At 48.4% G+C, this 18,319-nt stretch overlaps 1 protein-coding gene across 9 annotated transcripts in view; it reads right to left on the bottom strand.

Annotated features, from left to right (window-relative positions):
- PLEKHA7 (pleckstrin homology domain containing A7) overlaps positions 1–18,319 on the bottom strand; it is a 214,104-nt gene that overhangs the window by 30,390 nt on the left and 165,395 nt on the right. For all 9 annotated transcript variants that reach the window (XM_046015345.1, XM_046015344.1, XM_046015347.1 and 6 more), the window contains 3 exons: positions 9,367–9,889; positions 8,787–8,873; positions 6,036–6,089 (listed from right to left, as the gene is read on the bottom strand). In XM_046015345.1, coding sequence (XP_045871301.1) covers positions 6,036–6,089; positions 8,787–8,873; positions 9,367–9,889 — 664 coding nt within the window. The remainder of the gene's footprint in view (positions 1–6,035; positions 6,090–8,786; positions 8,874–9,366; positions 9,890–18,319) is intronic.

Genomic DNA, 18,319 nt, shown 5'->3' with positions numbered 1-18,319 from the left:
CTAGACATTAGTCTCATCCCTGCCCCACATTTTCTACCTTCAGTCCCCCAGACCCTCGTCTCCACACTTACATTCATCTAAGTAATGTCTAACCAGTGATCCCAAATGTTTACAGCTCCTTTGCGGGACACAGTCCCTACCCACTAAAACAGTGCACCTCAACCGGCATCACCTGGGTGGTTTAAAAAAACAAAAAAACAATAACTGATGCCCAAGTCGCACTCCGAGAGACTTGGGTATAAATCAGTTTGGGGTGGAGCCTGGGCATCCAGATCCTTAACGGCCCCCCCAGTTGACACTGATATGCAGCTAAGACTGGGCACCACCGCAACAAGGGCTTCTTAAACTTCAGCACGCTTCAGAATCACCTGGAGGGCTTGCTAATACAGCTGAGCCTTGAGAACATGGGATTAAATCGTCAGGGCCCACATATATGTGGATTTTTTTCAACGAATGCAATACAGTCCTAGAAATTTTCTTTTCTCTATGATTTTATCAGTTTCTTTTCTCCAGCTTACTCCGTTACAAGCATACAGTCTGTAATACACATAATGTACAAAATATGTGTTAACTGTTCAGTTACTAGTAAAGCTTCCTGTCAACAGTAGGCTATTAAGAGTTAAGTTCTGGGGGGTCAAGTTATACTTGGATTTGCAACTGTGCAAGAAGTTGACACCCCTATCCCACATGCTGCTCAAGGGTGGACTGTATACAGATTTGCTTGGCCCCACATTCAGAGGTTCTCACTGAGCCAATCTGGGGTGGGAGACCCAAGATTTTGCATTTGAAATTTTTAAATTTCTAACAAATTTCTAACAAATGCTGTTGTTCTGGGTTCACACTTTGAGAACCACTGCTTTGAAACAATGTTTCTCGGCCCTGGCCATACATTAGAAACACCTAGGGAATTTGTTTTTTTTTTTTTTTAAGAGTTATTTATTCATTTATTTGAGGGAAAAAGAGCAAGTGAGAGCACATGTGCATGGGAGTGAGAGGCAGAGGGAGAGGGAGAGAGTCTCAAGCAGACAGGGCTTGATCCCACGACTAATGAGATCATGACCTATCTGAAACCAAGAGCCAGACACTCAACCCAGCCACCCAGATGCCCCTGTTCATTTGTTTGTTTGTTTGTTTGTTTTAAATAATTGCCGAGTATTACCAATTAGATCAGAGTCTAAGTGGTAGGATCAAAGCACTGATACTCATTTTACAAACTCCCCTGGTTGTTCTAGTTCATGGCCAGGGTTAATAATCTCTGCTCCAGAAAAATAGATTTCAAACTTTTTTGTGCCCAAGAATTATTCCAGAGCTTGATTAAAAAACAAGAACAAATAAACAAACAAGCAAAAAAGGCAGAATTCTGGGCACCATTTCCAGAGGTTCTAATTCGATAGAACCCCCTAAATCTGTACTTAAAAAAACAAGCAAAAAAACAAGCTCCCAGATGATCTTGACATAGGTGGTGTTCCAGAATACAACTTAAGAAACTTGGCTCTAGGAGCTAACTTTAGAAAGAGACCCTGAACAGAGGAGCCCTGATCTCAGGATCAGTCAGGAGGAGGCCAGAGGCCAAGTGACCAGAGCCCCGGCTGATGCATCCCTTAGTCAGGAATGACAGCCTCTGGGGGCACCACCTGAACAGCCGCAGATACTCACCCCTCCACCTCCCCTTCCCAGCTGTCTTCACAGATGCATGAAAGCAATCTAAGCTGTCAACAACAGTGACCCCACACCTGCTTCTTCAGACCCAGCCAGGGTGTGCGGTTCTGAAATGCAGAACCATGATGCCAGAAACACAATTCAGTGAGTACAGCTTTAGGGTGGGCATAGTACATGGCGCATGGAAGAAAGAAGGCAGGAATAAAGTCAGACCCTGGGTTTAAATTCCAGACCTATCACTGTGGAAGTGACCTCTCTTGATACTTGGATTCTTGGTTAGGAAGGTGGCTATAATCACTCCTATTGCTCGAAACTGCTGAGAAGACCAAGAGCCATAATGAACAACACGCACCCAAACCCCGCCAGGCGGAAACAGATGCCTCATCGGGGTGCAGTCCTGTCCACTCTGCAGCACCAAGTAAAATGACAGACAAGTTCTTTTGCAAAAAGAACGTTAATACAGAGTGTCTTCTAAAAGAGTGGAGTCCACCTTTGTTTGAAACGGGGCACCACAACAGAAATGCTCACTTTAGGGAGAAAAAGCTCCCACAACATGTAGGGAAGCAAACACCACCAACTGATTCTGGAAGCTGAGCATTGGCTGATTGGTGGTGCTGGTGGTGGTGGAGGTGGCAAAGGGAGGGTTTGGATCCTTCAGTCTGTGGCCTTTGGAACAGGGACATGGGGGAGCCTAGGGCAACCAGGCAGGGATAGGGAGGTCGATTTTCTCCAGTGATGCTTACCTCCTTCCTCACCCCCCCCCCCCCAAGCCAGAGAAACCTCTCACAAGCAGCTGGTCATGGCGGGGCTGTGTCACAGCTACCCCCACACCCAGTCTGGGCTTCAGAGCTCATTCGGCTGTGTCCACAGAGGCCCTCATCTCAGGGACCCCAGCTGAACTCAGCATTAGCTCATTTTGTTGAGCATGTCGCCATCTCAAGACCCAATGGACCTGAGGGTTTTCCTGACACAGTCATGTGCCAACCCCTTGTCCCACAGTGCTCATCTAGCTTCACTGACATCCCAGAGAAGGGGGGGGTCCACCACAACCTGAGCAGGCCCTTTTAGAAACCCTTCTACTTGTAGCTGCTATCCACTTGTCTTTTTTTTTTAATTGAAGTACAGTTGACTCATGCTATCCATTTATCTTCATTCCCCCTTGCAGTCACAGAAGACACATGGTAACATTTCAGAGCTTTGTCGACTGTCTCTAGGTCTCCTGAATTACCCAGAACTCTCTCTCTATCACTCTGGAGCACAGCTGTGCTAACTGCTGCTGATTTTTTTGTTTCTGCCCAGCATGCCGTCCCATTAGGGAGTCCAGATTTACAAGTGGTCACCCATGGGGATGCTGGGCTGGGAGAAAGTCAACTTAGGTTTGCAGGTGGCCACGTTCCCTGCCATGTGGACACAGCCCACACACCAGGGAAACTAGAACAGTGATGACGTGGCCTGAGCCTCTGGGATGATGCAGTCCTTGGTAAAAGAACCAGTATATTCCCTCTTTGGGTTATTAGCAGGTTGATATGGGTTTCAGACACCTGCAAACAAAAGTATCCTGCCTAATACATTCTCAGCCATTGTTTTATAGGCTCTCAATACCTCTGCTTTGCTTCCAGCCCTTTCTTCAGCTGGGTCCTGAAGTGAAACACCATCTGGGAACCCTATGCCCCAGCTGGGTTTGAGCGGAGCAGAGGAGGTTCACTGCCTCCCTGACGTGGGCACCCTGCTGTATCTTGGAGAGAAGTTAAGGTGGTGCCAACATTTCTGGCAGCCACACCAAACAGACAACTCACACACAGCATAAACCCCAGCATCTCCCTGCTACCAGTGCGGCTCATTTGGGGGGAAAGTTCTCTGAGAGGAGCTTAGCAACTGGAATAACAAAAATAAGACTGGGGAAATTCTGGTATCAACACAGCTGTTTTCCATGATAGTGACAACTTTCAGAAAGTCACTAGTTAATGTTCCGGGCGCAGACAGCTCCTAGCTCTTGAAACATCCCAAGGACGCACCTTGCCTCTATCATATTAAGCACACTTCCTAGGATAATGACCCCAGTTCAGTTCCATCAAAAACTGAAATGCCTTTGGGTCCACAGTAATGGAAGCAGCATTTTAAGAGAGGCTAGGAGGCAAGGTGACTAAAGTTTCAGAGTTAGGACTATACCTAAATACCAACTCACCAGTAACCATTCACACGGCCTTGGGAAAGAGCCTTAGTCAGTGAAAAAAAAGATAACACCACCCTCCTTCTAGGGTTACTGTGGGATTTACATAATTTAACAGAAGTAAAACCCAGTGACCGTCACACATTTTACCCTCTATTGTTACTAAGCTTCTCTTGGTAGTCAGGACACCCAAGGACTTCAGGCCCTGCTGTCCTTTGCCTCAGTTTCTCTCTTTAAAGCTCTTTTAACTCAAATTCTATGATCTTGAAATAAAACAGACCTAAACTGAATCTTCCCTCCAAGACCAGCTGTGAGTTTCTGCTGTCCCATATAAACAGGAACCGGAAGACAGAGATTTCCTATTACTCTAGTTCCGACCCATTAAGCTCTCTCTTGCACCATGCAGCAAGCACTCTGGGGACTGTTTCAAGGTACACCCGTGCTGCTGGGGAGCCAAACCTCTCTTAACAGCCTAAGTACATCGTGAATGCTCCATAAGTACTTCTAGTTGACTGCATGGCCCTGGGGCAGAGGTGAGAAGAACCAAGGGGTGGCATGGTGACTGGCTATTGGGGAGGCCAGTGAATGGAGACAAGGTGGTAACACAGGGTGGGTGAAGGTGGGTGGACCTCTCTCCAGTCCAGGTGGGGGTGGTGGGCATGCTGGGAGGACCCTGCCCAGAATCAGGGCACAGCAGGGTGGGCTGGGCTGCACATTTTGCATCCTGAGGCATGACTACCAAACCTACAATATTCACTCATGCTCTGTGTGATCCGACCACTACATAGAAAATGTGCCGGTTTTGAGAGAACCCTCCTTATTTTGCTCATGTCAGAAAGCCAAGTCTGACTTCTGTTCACTACACCCCTCCTTCCTAAAGATCAGGAACATGCACGGTCTGCCTCCTCCAGCCCTGGCCACACCACTCTCCCCCTGTCTCTCCTTGGCTCCCACTGTTCCCTTCCCTTTAATTTCAAACAACTCAAACCCTCTGGCTCTTCAAGGCTCTAAACACATGCCACCTCCTTCAGAACTCTTCCCAGCATCACGGCCCACGGTGACCTTCACTATCTCAACTCCAAGCACTAGGCCAGACAGATCTTTGTAAACTCGTTATAAACAAGTCTGTGTTATTTTGGGAGATTTTCTTTTTCTAACCCAAACTATTTGGGACTTTCTCAGGGACTCAGAGAGTCTCATTTTTCCTCTTACATGTCCCTTAGGCTTCTCTAGAGCTGGTTATACAGCAAGTGCTCATCAGATCCAGAAGTTAACTAGCTGATACCTAATCAAAGGCTCTGATCTTGTCTCAGTGTGGGGAGGCCCCCTGCATCTGCTACCTCAGGGCCTAATGTTTGTCATCTTGCTGCTACAAGGCTGGATGACAATCCCCATGTTAAAGACACCTCAAGCCAGGTACCCAGGGGAGTTGGGGGAGGCACGCCCCTGTGGCAGTAGCCTGGGTGTCCTTCCACAGCTCGCCCCCACTCTCTCACACCCACAGTTAATTAAAGGTCACATTCCTTCAGTCAATTTCACGGTTTAGGCATCAGAAGTGCTTTTCACAGTGGGAGCTTTCAGAGAGCTGGGGTAAGGAAACGATAGCAGCCCTCTTTCACGTAGAATGCCTCTCACACTTCTCCACCAGCTTTCTCTGTCTCGGTGCTCTGAAGGCTGATCTCGAGCCCGAAGCTTTCTCACCTACAGAGAGGCGCCCAGTGTTCTTCTCCTGAATGCAGACGGGAGACTAACCACACCAGGGGCTCCCATCTGGGACACCACGGTGGGCCTCAGAGCTGCAGAACTCTGTGTGGAACCTGTTCCCGCAGCAACAAAACCAAAAAAATGCCACCAAGATACTCGTGTCTGAAAATGCACGTCAGTGGCACCCTATGAGCCAAACCTCTGAGGAAGGAACTAGTTACTGTTTAGAAGCCTTTGAGTCCTGACCGAGGATGGAAGAGATCAAGATCTCGTACTCTCATTTCATAAGACTGAAATCTTACAGCAGAACTCACAAGGAACTGAGCCCAGCGTTCAAGGTAGTAAGAAATAAAACTCTTCCGATTTAGACAGGAGATGTCTTCATTTGGGATCCAGATTTGATAAGAACTGCACGGCCTTTGGCTTTGGGCTTGGCTCCATGAGGCTGACACGCTCAGAAAGGTGCATGTCCAAGAAAGGCAAGACACTTGACATCCCTCACCTTTAGGTCCAAGTACTCCAGGTCCTTCTTCAGCTGGAGGTAGGTATCATCAGCCTTCAAATGAAGCAAAGAGAGAAAAAAGCCAGTTATGAACACCAAGGGTTTCCAAACTTGGGGCTTCATGTGTGAATCCTTGACACTGCACAGCTTCGGGGTCAAGGAACTATATAGCAGGCTAACATTTGCGGCCACGGAGGAAGCACAAATGTCTGTCTCAGTGTAGCCCAGAGCCTTCTTTGAGCATGAAGGATCTTGCAGGTCACTGGGGGAAGGCCAGCAAGTCCTGCAGTTGGCAGGTGGCAGGGGTGGGGGGTCCAGTTTGATGGGGAGGAAAGAGACAGCACACATACCCCAACAGGGCTAGGACAGCAGTGCAGCTGAGGCCAGTAGTGAGCTCCTGAGATGGAACTAGAGAGATCTAGCTGGAAGAGGACAGGCAACCCCTGAGCTAGGGACCCAACAATCATCAATGCTCCAATCCTTGTCATCAAACCTTTTCACTGGCCTACTTAATATGCATGAGGCAAAATGACCCTCTGATTAGTGTGGCTAATGTCTCAAAGGGGCAGGGAGATGACCTGGGGACCCAGGTGGGTCCTGACATGACCTTGGGTTCTAGGATGATAAGCCCCAGCAGCTACTGGAAGTTTCAGCTCCCCATGCTCAGCATGGGGACCATGTCCGGAGCTAGCTGAGGAAGTTTCAGTGTCAGACCTATCTGCCTACACTATCTCTGACAATCTGTTGAGTTCTTCAGTGTAATTACCAGGAACAGTGAAAATAAGCAAATGACTCTTTCATTTTCTAGGACCTGTGTTTCCCATTAATAGCCCACAGAAGCTGTTAGGTAGAGGGGCTGTAAATGCTTAAGAAAAATGACCCAGGCACCACTTTCTCAACCAGCTGAGAGGTCTCCCAGCAAACTGAGGCAAACCAGAGCTGCAGGAGAAGGCCCTGTTTACACCTCTGATGTCAAACAAGTAAACAATGTTCAGGCTGTGCTTTAAGCATGAGAAGACCTTAAGGACCATTGACAGGGACACTGGTGACTTCTGAGATGGTATTTCCCTCTCTAAACTGTCCCCTCACCCATCCCTACTCCCCCAATCAGCCCAGTCCCTATACACTTTCAACAGCAGTAAGGAGGACTGAGCATAGGAATATTGTTAAAAATCCCTCAAATTCACAACTTAGGGGTTTTGCTTGTGTTCTCTCACATTCATTTTTCCAAGTACATTTCCTGGGTCCCTCTAAACAGGACAATTAAAGAAGGTGACACTCCTGTCATCTTCCTCTTCTGTCCCCTGCCTACTTTTGTGCAGCCCAGAGGGACCAATCTTGTATGGACATTGTTAAGCTGCTCAGGATGCCTGGGAAAGCAATTCCCTGGCCACTCCTTAAGGAGCTTGCCTGCAAACCTCCACGTCCCAGAAGGCTTAGAACATTATGGCAGATAGGACCTGATTTGGGCTCCAGCCCACATGCCACTGGCTGAGGGGTCCTGGGCAGGTCACTTCCCCTTCTGGATCCGGTGTCTTGCATGTGGCAGTAACCCCTGTCCTCCCTCACCTCTCCAACGTACAGTGAGGTTCTCCAGGATAAGGGACATGAGGATGCTTTGTCCAGATCAGAGAGGACACCCTGCCTTTTCCCTCTGCATTGACACCAGTGAAACACACCTTTCTGCACCCCAAGGAGTGGCCACGGTGGCAACAAGGATGACAGCCAGCACAGCCCTTCAGACATGACCACACATCAGCCTGGCAGTCACTACTCACAGCCGGAGAAGCCACCGCTGAGGTCCCTCATGGCACATGCAGGCCCCTCCCCAGCACCAGAGGTGTGCCCCCCCGCCCCCGCCCCTGCGTAGTGTCTGGCAATAGCGACCAGAAGCAGACAGGCAGGGAATGAGGGGACGAGCCAGACAGCAAATACAGACGAGAGCGTGGGCACGAGAAAACATGGGCCAGCACATCACTCCGTTGCCCCGCAGCAGGGAGGCCCCGGCCCTGAGAGAGCCCAGCAGCGCTGACCTGGCAGGCGGGCCATGTCAGCTGGTGCTGCAGTAACTGGCCGAGGGCGAGATTGCGCACGCTGGCTAGCCGCGCCTGGTGCCGCCGTAAGCGGGTGAGAAGCCGCGAGAGCTCCTCCAGCTGCAGGTGTGTAGACACATCACGAGGAAATTAGCCACCGCAGGAGCATGACGCTATAATTACTCTTCACCCCGGGGCCGGGACAGCACTGATGTGACACCATTAAGTAATTATTGCATTAATTCTGTCATCAGGACAAATAAAGGCGCTGGCAGAAAGGGGGCTGCAGGAAGCAGGTTTTATCTTTTTTTTTTTTTTTGGAAATAGCAACAAACAGTGCAACCTCACCCCGATGGGAGCTTTGAAGGCAAAGTTATCTAACCAAAGCAAAGACCTGGACGAGAGGAGAGGAGCTAACGGCAGAGACACTGGGAAAATACTGCAGGCAAAATGCTGCCTGAAAGAGAAGAAAAGCCCACATTCTCCTTCACTTCCCCTAATCTCTTCCTCTGATCTTGGAGGAGCCCAAGTCAGCTGGATGACACGGAGCAAGTCACTGGACTTCTCTGAGCCTCAGCCTCTTCATCTCTAACGTGGGGGCTGACGGCTGCCCTGCACACTGCGGGTGACGGGCTCGGGGTGGGGGGAGCACCGACTGAGCCGGCACCCTGCAGGCGGTAGCACATTCACGGGGCAGAGGAGATGAGGGGCGTCTTACCGATTTTCCATGGAGACTGGGAGCGCTGACCGTGTGGGTCACGTAGCCCATGGAGGGCATGGAGCGGCGGTCCACGTGAGATGAGTTCTACAAGCGGGGGAGACAGGAGATCAGCCTGTGGGCCGAACCTCTGCCCCCACCGCCCCTCTCTGCTGCGATGGCCTGGCCCACGGCACTACCCCTCTTCATCTGTGAAATGGGGGATCCACGTATTTCTTACTGGGTTTTAACAACAGTAAACTGGGGAAGCCCCCTGGAGAAGTAAAGTGGAAGTCGGGTTATTATAAATTACTGAACTGGCTGAACACAGACATCTTTTCCCACAGACTTCCAGTTGGATGATCCTTTGTCTCTTAATGCCTCAGAGTTCTCATCTGTGCAATGGGCATAATAGCACCTACCTCACTGGGGTGTGGAAAGCATTAAAAGAAAGCCTTTAGTATTGCACCTGGCACCTAAAAGTACCACAGAGGTGTCACCTCTCCTTATTTGAAATTGCTCAAATTAGTGTTCAAACCATGGGAGGGTCCTGGTGCCCTAATGCTGAACCCCACTGCCTGGCAGCCCTCCAGAGATTCACCTTGGTGGCGTGGCCCCGTGCCTTCCTGGGAGAGCCCCCCAGGGAGATGTCCACGCTCCTCCGCTGGTCCAGTGGCTTCACGGTGACCCTCTCCGCTGGCGTGTGCGGCCGCCGAGGTGGGAAAACCCTCGGGGGGCCCGGAGGAGGGATGTCGGAGGGAGACGGAGGCACAGAGATGGAGCGGGGCACCTCCAGCATGCTTCTGCTCCGGCCCTGGTCGGTGAAGTCTGGCGAGCCAGCGCAGATGGGCGCCGTGGGGCTGCCATGCCGGAACTGCTGCCGTTGCTGCCACTCGTAGAGCTGCCACACCGTGCCATCCCGGTGCGCCCGGCGCTCCTCGCTCGACATCTTCAGGTGACTGGCTCGGTCCTGTGCATACTTGTAGTCACTGGGCAGGTCGCGGGGAGGGGGCGAGGAGCCCCCTGAGGGATATCGGGAGCTCTTAGGCAGAGTCTGGTAATTTTCTGGGAAGGACAGTGACTGGCTGGGACCCTGGCGAGGAAGGGTCTGGTCCAGGGGTAGGCTGTGGAGAGAGGAGGAAGACGGGTAAGACGACCAGCACAGAATCGTGCCGGAAACACGGCCAGGTAAATCCACAGTGCCAGGCACGAGGGAGCCCTGCAAGAACCCCCAAAGAACAATTGAAGCAGACGGCCAGGACCTCGGTCACTCCCTCCCTATTCAGAGGACTCTAAAACCATTCTCCAGCCGCCTGGGAGTATCAGCCTCCCCATCAGGCAGTCTAGCTACCCCACACCCAATGCTTCAAGTGCAAGGTGATGAAACCTGCCGCCTCCTCTCCCTCTCGCTATCAGTCAGCTCTTCCAGATGGGTGTGTATATTTCTAGGAAATGCCTCCTAATTCCCCAGTCACTGAGACTTGCCCTCTGCTGGTATCCTCACACCAAATTCTGGAGGCTCTTAATGTAAATGGCTGGCACCAGCTCTTTTCTTTTTCTATTACTCCAGTCCAGATACTGATTTAATCATCTTCCCCCAGATTGCTCAGAGACCTTCCTAGCCAGTGTCCACACTGAACACAGTCAACCTCTTGGATCTAATCACTCCCTTGCTCCAAAAACATCAATGATCCCCACTGCTTATGAAATAAAATTGAAACTCTTCCGCCTGGAACTCACCACTCTCTAGCACCTGATCCCAATCCACCTTGCAGTCCTGCTGTTTTCTCACTGCTTCTCCAACAGGACTGGGCTGGGGCAAGCCAGGCATCTAGGGCCCAACAGTTAAAGAGGCACATCGACTCAGGTGCACCCCTGCACTTGCTGGGATCTAGGAATGAGAGCCTCACCCTAATCCCACCTAGCCTCCTACATACCTGGGCTACTTCTCAGAGTGGGAAAATGTGGAGAGAGCTTGACCTGGGTTTGAATGCTAGCTCTCCCATCCATTGGCTAGATGACCCTTGGATGGCTCTGAGCCTCAGCTTCCTCACTTGCAGGTAACATGAGGACAGAACTATCTCCCTCATAAGACTGTTCTGAAGAGTAAATGAGACAAGTAAGAAAATGCAGCCTCCATGCTTGATGCACAGAAGCTACTTCTCAACAGGGTCTCCCTTTTACCTCTCTTTATTCTCATAGTATTGTTCTTCCCTCCCCTAACTGTATGGGGTTTCCTTGCCCTATTCACCCAAATCTCACTCATTTTCCATGACACTATCCTATGCTCCTTCCAGAGAGACCTTCTGCAGCCCTCAGGGCTCCCATTCTGCTCTGACCTAGTTATTATGTTGTAGGAAACTTGTTCAAGGTCTTTTTATTGATGCAACCTTTTTATCCTTGGAAGAAAGACATCTCTTCCCCAGCCAAGCTGTAAATCCTCAGAGGGCAGGAACTATGTCTCGCATTCTGCGGAATTGTCCACAGTCTGACAAAGTCCTGATGCACAACCAGCTAGCCATTGCTCTGAGCCAGTGCATCCAAAGTATAGTCTTGGATGGGCAGCATCAGCACCATCTGGGAACTAGTTAGAAATGCAGGTTAGGGGCGCCCAGGTGGCTTACTGGGTTGAGCCTCTGCCTTCAGCTCAGGTCATGATCTCAGGGGCCTGGGATCAAGCCCCGCATCAGGCTCTCTGCTCAGCAGGGAGCCTGCTTCCTCCTCTCTCTCTGCCTGCCTCTCTGCCTAGTTGTGATTTCTCTCTGTCAAATAAATAAAATATTAAAAAAAAAAAAGAAGGAAATGCAGGTTATCAGGCCCCACCCCAAATCTGCCAAATCAGAAACACTAGGGATAGATCCCAGCCTCCTGTGTTCTAACAAGCCCTCCAGGCAGCCAGTTAAAAAGTGCTATTCTAACTGTTCTTAAATTCATCTCATTTAATCACTTTCTCACTATGACCTCAGTAAGTGTCTTTTATGTCCTCACTCTCCCTCCTATAACATGAGTATACTAAGAACCTAACAGACTGTTAATCTGTTGTGCAGATTAGAAATAGTTGTCATTCAAAAATGGTAGACTTCTTCTCTTTTTATTGTTATCTTTGCAATTACGGGAGGTAATATTAAGATCTCTTCAGCCACACTTGTCTAGGGCGTCTGGCTAGCGTGTCTGTTTGCCACTAGGTGGCAGGGTTTACTACTGCTTTCCCAAAGTCAGAGGGGACTGCGTATCTGAGCAAGGGGCAGTGGCTGAACCCTCAAACAGCAGTGGTGGCAGTGGCAGAAACCAGGCTGGGGGCCTCCCCCGGGGACTCCACGACTTCACCAACCATGTTCACTCTGACCGATGCAAAATTCAGACTATGCAAAGTAGGCCCTAGCTCTGCTCCCAAAGCAGTTTTTGGTTTTTGCAGCCTGTTCTTGGTGCCTGCCAGCCTGACAGTCAGAGTCCCCCACAGGGTGGTGCCCCAAAGCCCTCAGCTTCATCCTCTAGCCGTGCCCTCTGCTTCTGCATTGTCTGCCTGCCATACCCCCAAGCCCTCACTGCTGGCCATTTGCAGGCAACCCCCAAAATCCCAGTGCAATGGTGAGCTCCAGAGGCCAAACCAAGAAAACTAACCAATGATAGAGTGAGGGACACAGGAAGAAGGTTTGCAAGAAGAGGTAAAGAGCCCTCTGAAAGTACCCAGAGCAGCTCTGCTCCTGAGAGCAGATCCATTTGCTGGCCACCAAATCCATCCTTACCCAAAAAGAAAGCTCCAGGTCCCCTGCCCTCATACCCTGCTCTGTTCCAAGGGGCCTCCCTGTTCCAAAAGGCACCAAAGAGGATATTCTCATACAGCCACTATAAACTGGTCATATCAAAATGTAAAATCAATTTCTATAACCAATTACATATGCAGCAGATAGTCCTCACCTTACCGTCCACATTTAATTGTGCAGGACTTTCACTTTCTATACTGTTCCTCATTGTAACAGCTGAGTCCCTGATTCCATCCCCACCCCTGCCTTCTTATTACAGGTATGTAAATTACTTGAAATACCAGAGGGAAAAATGGAAGGCTAGAATTTCAAAACAATCTCTTAGAATGTAGAATTCTAAGGGTATGTCAGTCTGTCCTCGTGAAACATCATTCTAAAGGAGTTTAATGATGGAAAACACAAAATATATCTCCAAGAACTAAAAGAACAGTTAGAAATAATTTCTTGCGTGGTCTAGACCCACGAATATAAGATCTTATTCCAGTGCAAATAACCCTCCTTCCTACATCTAATGTGTCCAATCGAACGAGACTGGCACAGTGTTAATCATACAAAGCACAGCCATCCCTCTTCTGTATTTTCAAATATTGGAGGCTCCTTCATTAAGCAGCCAGATCTACTTACTACTTGACGGTAAGAAAATACAAATGTGCTATTAAGATAAGCAGCAATTCTGAGAATGCAAGATGCAATCCTTTCCAGATATAGTGAATGATCACAGACCGTGCACTTCGCTTACTCAGACAGCTTGCTTCTCAAAAGGGTGTCCTCAAGTCCTCACTTTTTTCTTTCAGCCCATTGAGATCTGCTTCTATCACTAGACTGAAGTTCCTCTCGCTGTGCACTCAGTGACCTCCAAGGCCAATCAACTGTTTTCATCTACAGACCTCATGTCACCTTGCCCCTTAGACAAGAAAGGCTCAAACTTCCAGCTCAGATGCAAGGAAAGTCCAACGCTTTTCCCAGCCCTGTCATCTACTTTGCAACTGGACTCATCATGCTTTAGCTCCCCTGGGTGCCCCGGAGCCCCAAGCACAGGCCCTTGTGTGTAGTAGAGTAACATAGGCTTTTGGGCTGCCAGAAGCAGTTAGGTAGAGACATTTCAACCAACAGCTTATAACTGCATTATCAGTCACACAGCTTTTGAAAGTTCTTTCTGTGCCCCTGCCACAAAGGGTTTCTCACTGGCCATATGACCTTTTCTGATTTCTTCCTGTTCTCCTCTCCTCGTACTGTGCCTCCTAACCTAACTCGAAAATCCTAGCTCCACTCAGAAGAATGGGTCATGTCTGCCCATGTAAGCCCATTAAGGCGTTCAGTGGAACCAAAATTGCCGGTGACTGAGCAAAAGACAGCAGAGATTTTAAGGTTCCAGACACTCTTTCAGTGGCTCCCAGCCTCCTCAGAAGGCACCAACCCAAGGAGAAGTCCTCATTCCCAGCACAAACCAGACTCCTTCTAAACAAAACTCCCTCCCTCACACTCCAGTTCCCTGCTCCCCGACCCTGCCCCTGCACCCATCTCCTGCTCATGCCTTCACAGACACTGCTTTTGTCCACCCCTTGGGCTGGAGGCCTCAGCGTCCCACCTTTGGCCCCGTGCTGTGGCTCACTCTGAGCTATGGATTCTCCAGCCTGGCTGCACATCAGAATCCTATGGCAGGCGGGGAGGGGTGTGTTGTTAAAATTCCTGACCTCCAGGCTGTACCACATCTCCCTACTAACCAAGTCCAAGTCCAACTGTTCAATGTCAGCTCCACCTGTGGCCCTCCTCACCCTCCCGGCCTCAATGAAGCCATTTACCAAGTCTCGTACCTATCCAGCCTCAGCATCTGTGTATCCTACCCATCCTCCTCCTCCTCATCATCTTCACTGCTTCAGTTTGGGTCTTCCCCACCTCCTACCCAAGCTAGGACTACCTTATTATACTCGATCATTGCCTCTTTCCAGGCCCTTCTCCATCTCGACCACCTTCCGTGTGGTCACTGGAGCAAGGAGTTAACCTGAAACAGTAGTTCTCAGTGCTGGTGTGGTGGACAAACTAGAACATTTTGGAAGGCAATTCTGTAATAACTATCATAATTAAAATGGCATATTTCCTTTGACCCGGTTGCTCCACTTCAAGGAATCTGTTCTCTAAGTACGCGTGCACTTGTACGCAGAGACAATGAGGCTGGGATAGTCACTGTAGCATGGTTTGTGATAGCAAATGTCTGGAACCAACCTCACTGTCCATCAATAGTGAATGGTATAAATACCACTACAGATGCATACAATGGACTGCTCTGCTTATTTCAAATTAATGATGTATGTCTGTATGTGCTGATATGGAAAGACAGTCAGAGTACATTCAGATATCTACATACAGACTTGTGTATACACTGATACATCAAGCAAAAAAAGCAAGCTGAAGGACAGGGTGGTTGGTCTTTAGCGAGTGAAAGTAGGTTTTCAAAATAAAGTAGAAGGACCCTTGTTTTTCAGTATTTATCTTTGGTATTTGGATTTATTTATTTATTTACTTTGTAAGTGGATTGCTGATTATTTGGGGATACTGAGAAAAGGGAGATTTAGACATGTAGCTATGAATCTGGTGATGAAATTGTAATCTGTACAAAGAAAACTAAGTAAACCACAAGCTTGAAAATTATCAACATCAGAAAACAAAAAAATTGTTCAACAAAGCAAATTTAATTATAGTACATTATGGCCCGGCTGTGAATATTTATATTGTCATAATAATATAAAAACTGACTAGTGATCTATACAAAAATTATACTATATTGTGAAGCCAGGATGAGGGTAAGTGTACGTCTATTGGAAAGGCACAGCGGGGAACAAGAGACTTCAATCTTTATCTTCTAGAGTAAAATGTCTATTGATAACTAAAACTGAAAAATCGAGAAGGAGCAGTGTAAGTATCTTATTTGAAAATACAGAAATAAATTGGTAAAATTACTGAAAGAATTGAAGGTGGCTGCCTCAAAGGGACAGAAATCAGGAGTAGGGACAGATGGGGGTCATACTACTTAAATCCTTAAATTACGTGCATACATTAATTAAAAAAAAAAACTTTTAAGAGTAAGAGTAAGGAATCACTAAAAACTACCGTTCGCATTATGGGCAAGACACATCAGAATCACCTGGCAGATTTCTTCACGGTATACATGGACCTGCTGTTTTGGAGCTGGTATGTAGTTAGGGCTGTTCAGGCCACAAAATCCCCCCAGGTGTCCCAATGCCTCTTTCCTGCCAATACCCTTCAGAACATCGATGGCTTCCACAGTCCTCCAAGACTAAATCCAAACTCTTTAGAAAGAAATATAGGCTCATCTGAGCTAAACCCTTAGCTTTCCTATCTTCCCCTGGTTCTGATTTCTCCTGCTTTTACCTCCCCTTGCCTGCCCATATTGACTACAGTTCCTAGGACGTGTGACCTGTAAAAGAAAATAGCCAACTTATCATGAGTAGCTTCTCTCTGACCACACTGTCTCCTCTGCCAGATCCCCTTCTGCTGCTAACCTCTAAGTGCTGAGGTGCCATTAATGTGGTGATTGCTCCCAACCAGAACTCAAACCCCAACACCGTAATCCATACCCAACTGTCTACCTGACATCTCCCCCTGGATAGCTAATAGGCTTCTCAAACTTTCTGTCCAGGGCCTGGGTGGCTCAGCTGGTTAAGCAACTGCCTCCGGCTCAGGTCATGATCCCAGAGTCCCATGATCAAGTTCCACATCAGGCTGTGTCCCCAGCTCCGAGGGGAATCTTCTTCTCCTTCTGACCTTCTCCCCTGTAATGCTCTCTCTCTCAAATAAATAAATAAAACTTTAAAAAAAAACACACAAAAAAAAACCCTTACTGTCCAAAAAGGGAACACTGACTTCCCCTAGTCTTCCTCCTAAGCCCTCCCTGTCTCAGCAACCACCTGGTTGTTCAAGTCAAAACTCTAGGAATCATCCTTGTTCCTCCCTTTCTCTCATCTTGAGCATCCAACTCATGAATAAACTTTGCTGTTTCAACCACAAAATGTATCTCAAATCTTTCTCTTTCTATTTCCACTGTTACCATCCTGGACTACTGCAACAGCATCTTCCCTGGGCTCTTCTTCCTGAATTATTAATCAGATCACATCACTTAACTGCTTAAAACTTTCCAGTGGCTTCCCTATTGCCTTTTCAAATAAAATCCAAATTGTTTTACCCTGGAGTAGGAGACCTACATGATATAATGCCTGCTAGCTTTCCAACCTCATTCAGCGGTGAGGGCACTTAGAATCACCTTCCAGGGGTGGGTCTACCTAGCCCAGCACCAAGAAGAGAAGCTTCTCTCCCCTATGTCTCTGGGAGGTAGCTTTCTGTTTTTTGGGTTTTTTTTTTAGATTTTATTTATTTATTTGACAGACAGATCACAAGTAGGCAGAGAGGCCGGCAGAGAGAGGAGGAAGCAGGATCCCTGCTAAGCAGAGAACCCGATGCGGGGCTCGATCCCAGGACCCTGGGATCATGACCTGAGCCAAAGGCAGAGGATTTAATCCACTGAGCCACCCAGGCGCCCTGGTAGCTTTCTGTTTTTAAGAAGACATGGAATTTGAACTGGAATTGACACGCGGTCAGTCCTAGGGTAGGAATGGGAAGGTATCTTAGCTACGGCACCAAAAGCCTTCCTTTTCCTAGTCTGTCCCACAACAATGTCTACCAATTCGCCAGGGGATTTCCACAGTAATTTCTAAACTAACCATCTAAACTCACAACTGCCCACGTAGACCAGATTCAAGAAGCTACACAACCTGCATACACACAGCACACCCACATGCCTGGAAAGAGGCCAAAGCTATTCCCTTAGGAGCACTCATGCCTCCACAGCCCGCGGGGGGAGAGTCTTGGCTCCATCAACAGGGACAATGTAGTATGGGTTTTAGAACATGTTTATCATGTGGATAAGTCTGTAGCTGACTTGGTCTGAGCTCTGGCACATCCACCGTAGCCCCTCTAGTCCCCGGGGAGCTTTCTGAAAGCACCAGGGCTTCGCTATCTCTTCTCCAGTGGCCGGTTTTAGAAGCTTGAGGATGATGAAACAATTCACTGTCTTCATAAGGAGGACAAAACACAGTGGCTTCTGGAGGCACCTGGGTGGCTCAGTGGGTTAAGCCTCTGCCTTCGGCTCAGGTCATGATCTCAGGGTCTTGGGATCGAGTCCCACCTCAGGCTCTCCGCTCAGCGGGGAGCCTGCTTCCTCCTCTCTCTCTGCCTGCCTCTCTGCGTACTCATGATCTCTCTCTGTCAAATAAATAAATCTTAAAAAAAAAAAAAAGAAAAAAAACCACAGTGGCTTCTGGAGAAAATGGAGAAGCTGGTGACCCTGAATTCTTCACGTTCAGAAATGTTCCCTTTTTAATCTAAAATTGTAATAAAATATAAATAGTGCTTTGCAAATAGCAAAAACTGCATGCCCCCTACATAATTAAAAACCACTTCTTGAAGGAATAGGTATGATAAAGCCTACTGTCAACAGTGCCTAAGCACTTCTCTGTGTGCCTGGAATTGAAAATGGATCCGTATTTACTCTAGTCTCTGCAAATACTTCCCAGATGCAGAGAAGGAGTGGAGTAAGAGGAAAAGATCAGCTACTATCGACATACTCGCTGGGGAACCAAGAAGCCACCTGATGTAATCTCAGACAGGCTTGGGAGATTCACAGACCTGGGTTTGCCCTCTGGCTTTGCCTCTTACTAAGTGGCCTGGGCAGGTTCCTTCACTTCTCCAAGCCCCCGTTTCTTTGTCTATAACTTG

The sequence above is a fragment of the Meles meles genome, chromosome 8 (assembly GCF_922984935.1).
Source record: "Meles meles chromosome 8, mMelMel3.1 paternal haplotype, whole genome shotgun sequence".
Taxonomy (NCBI): Eukaryota; Metazoa; Chordata; class Mammalia; order Carnivora; family Mustelidae; genus Meles; species Meles meles.
This window is presented reverse-complemented; position numbering and strand designations above follow the sequence as displayed.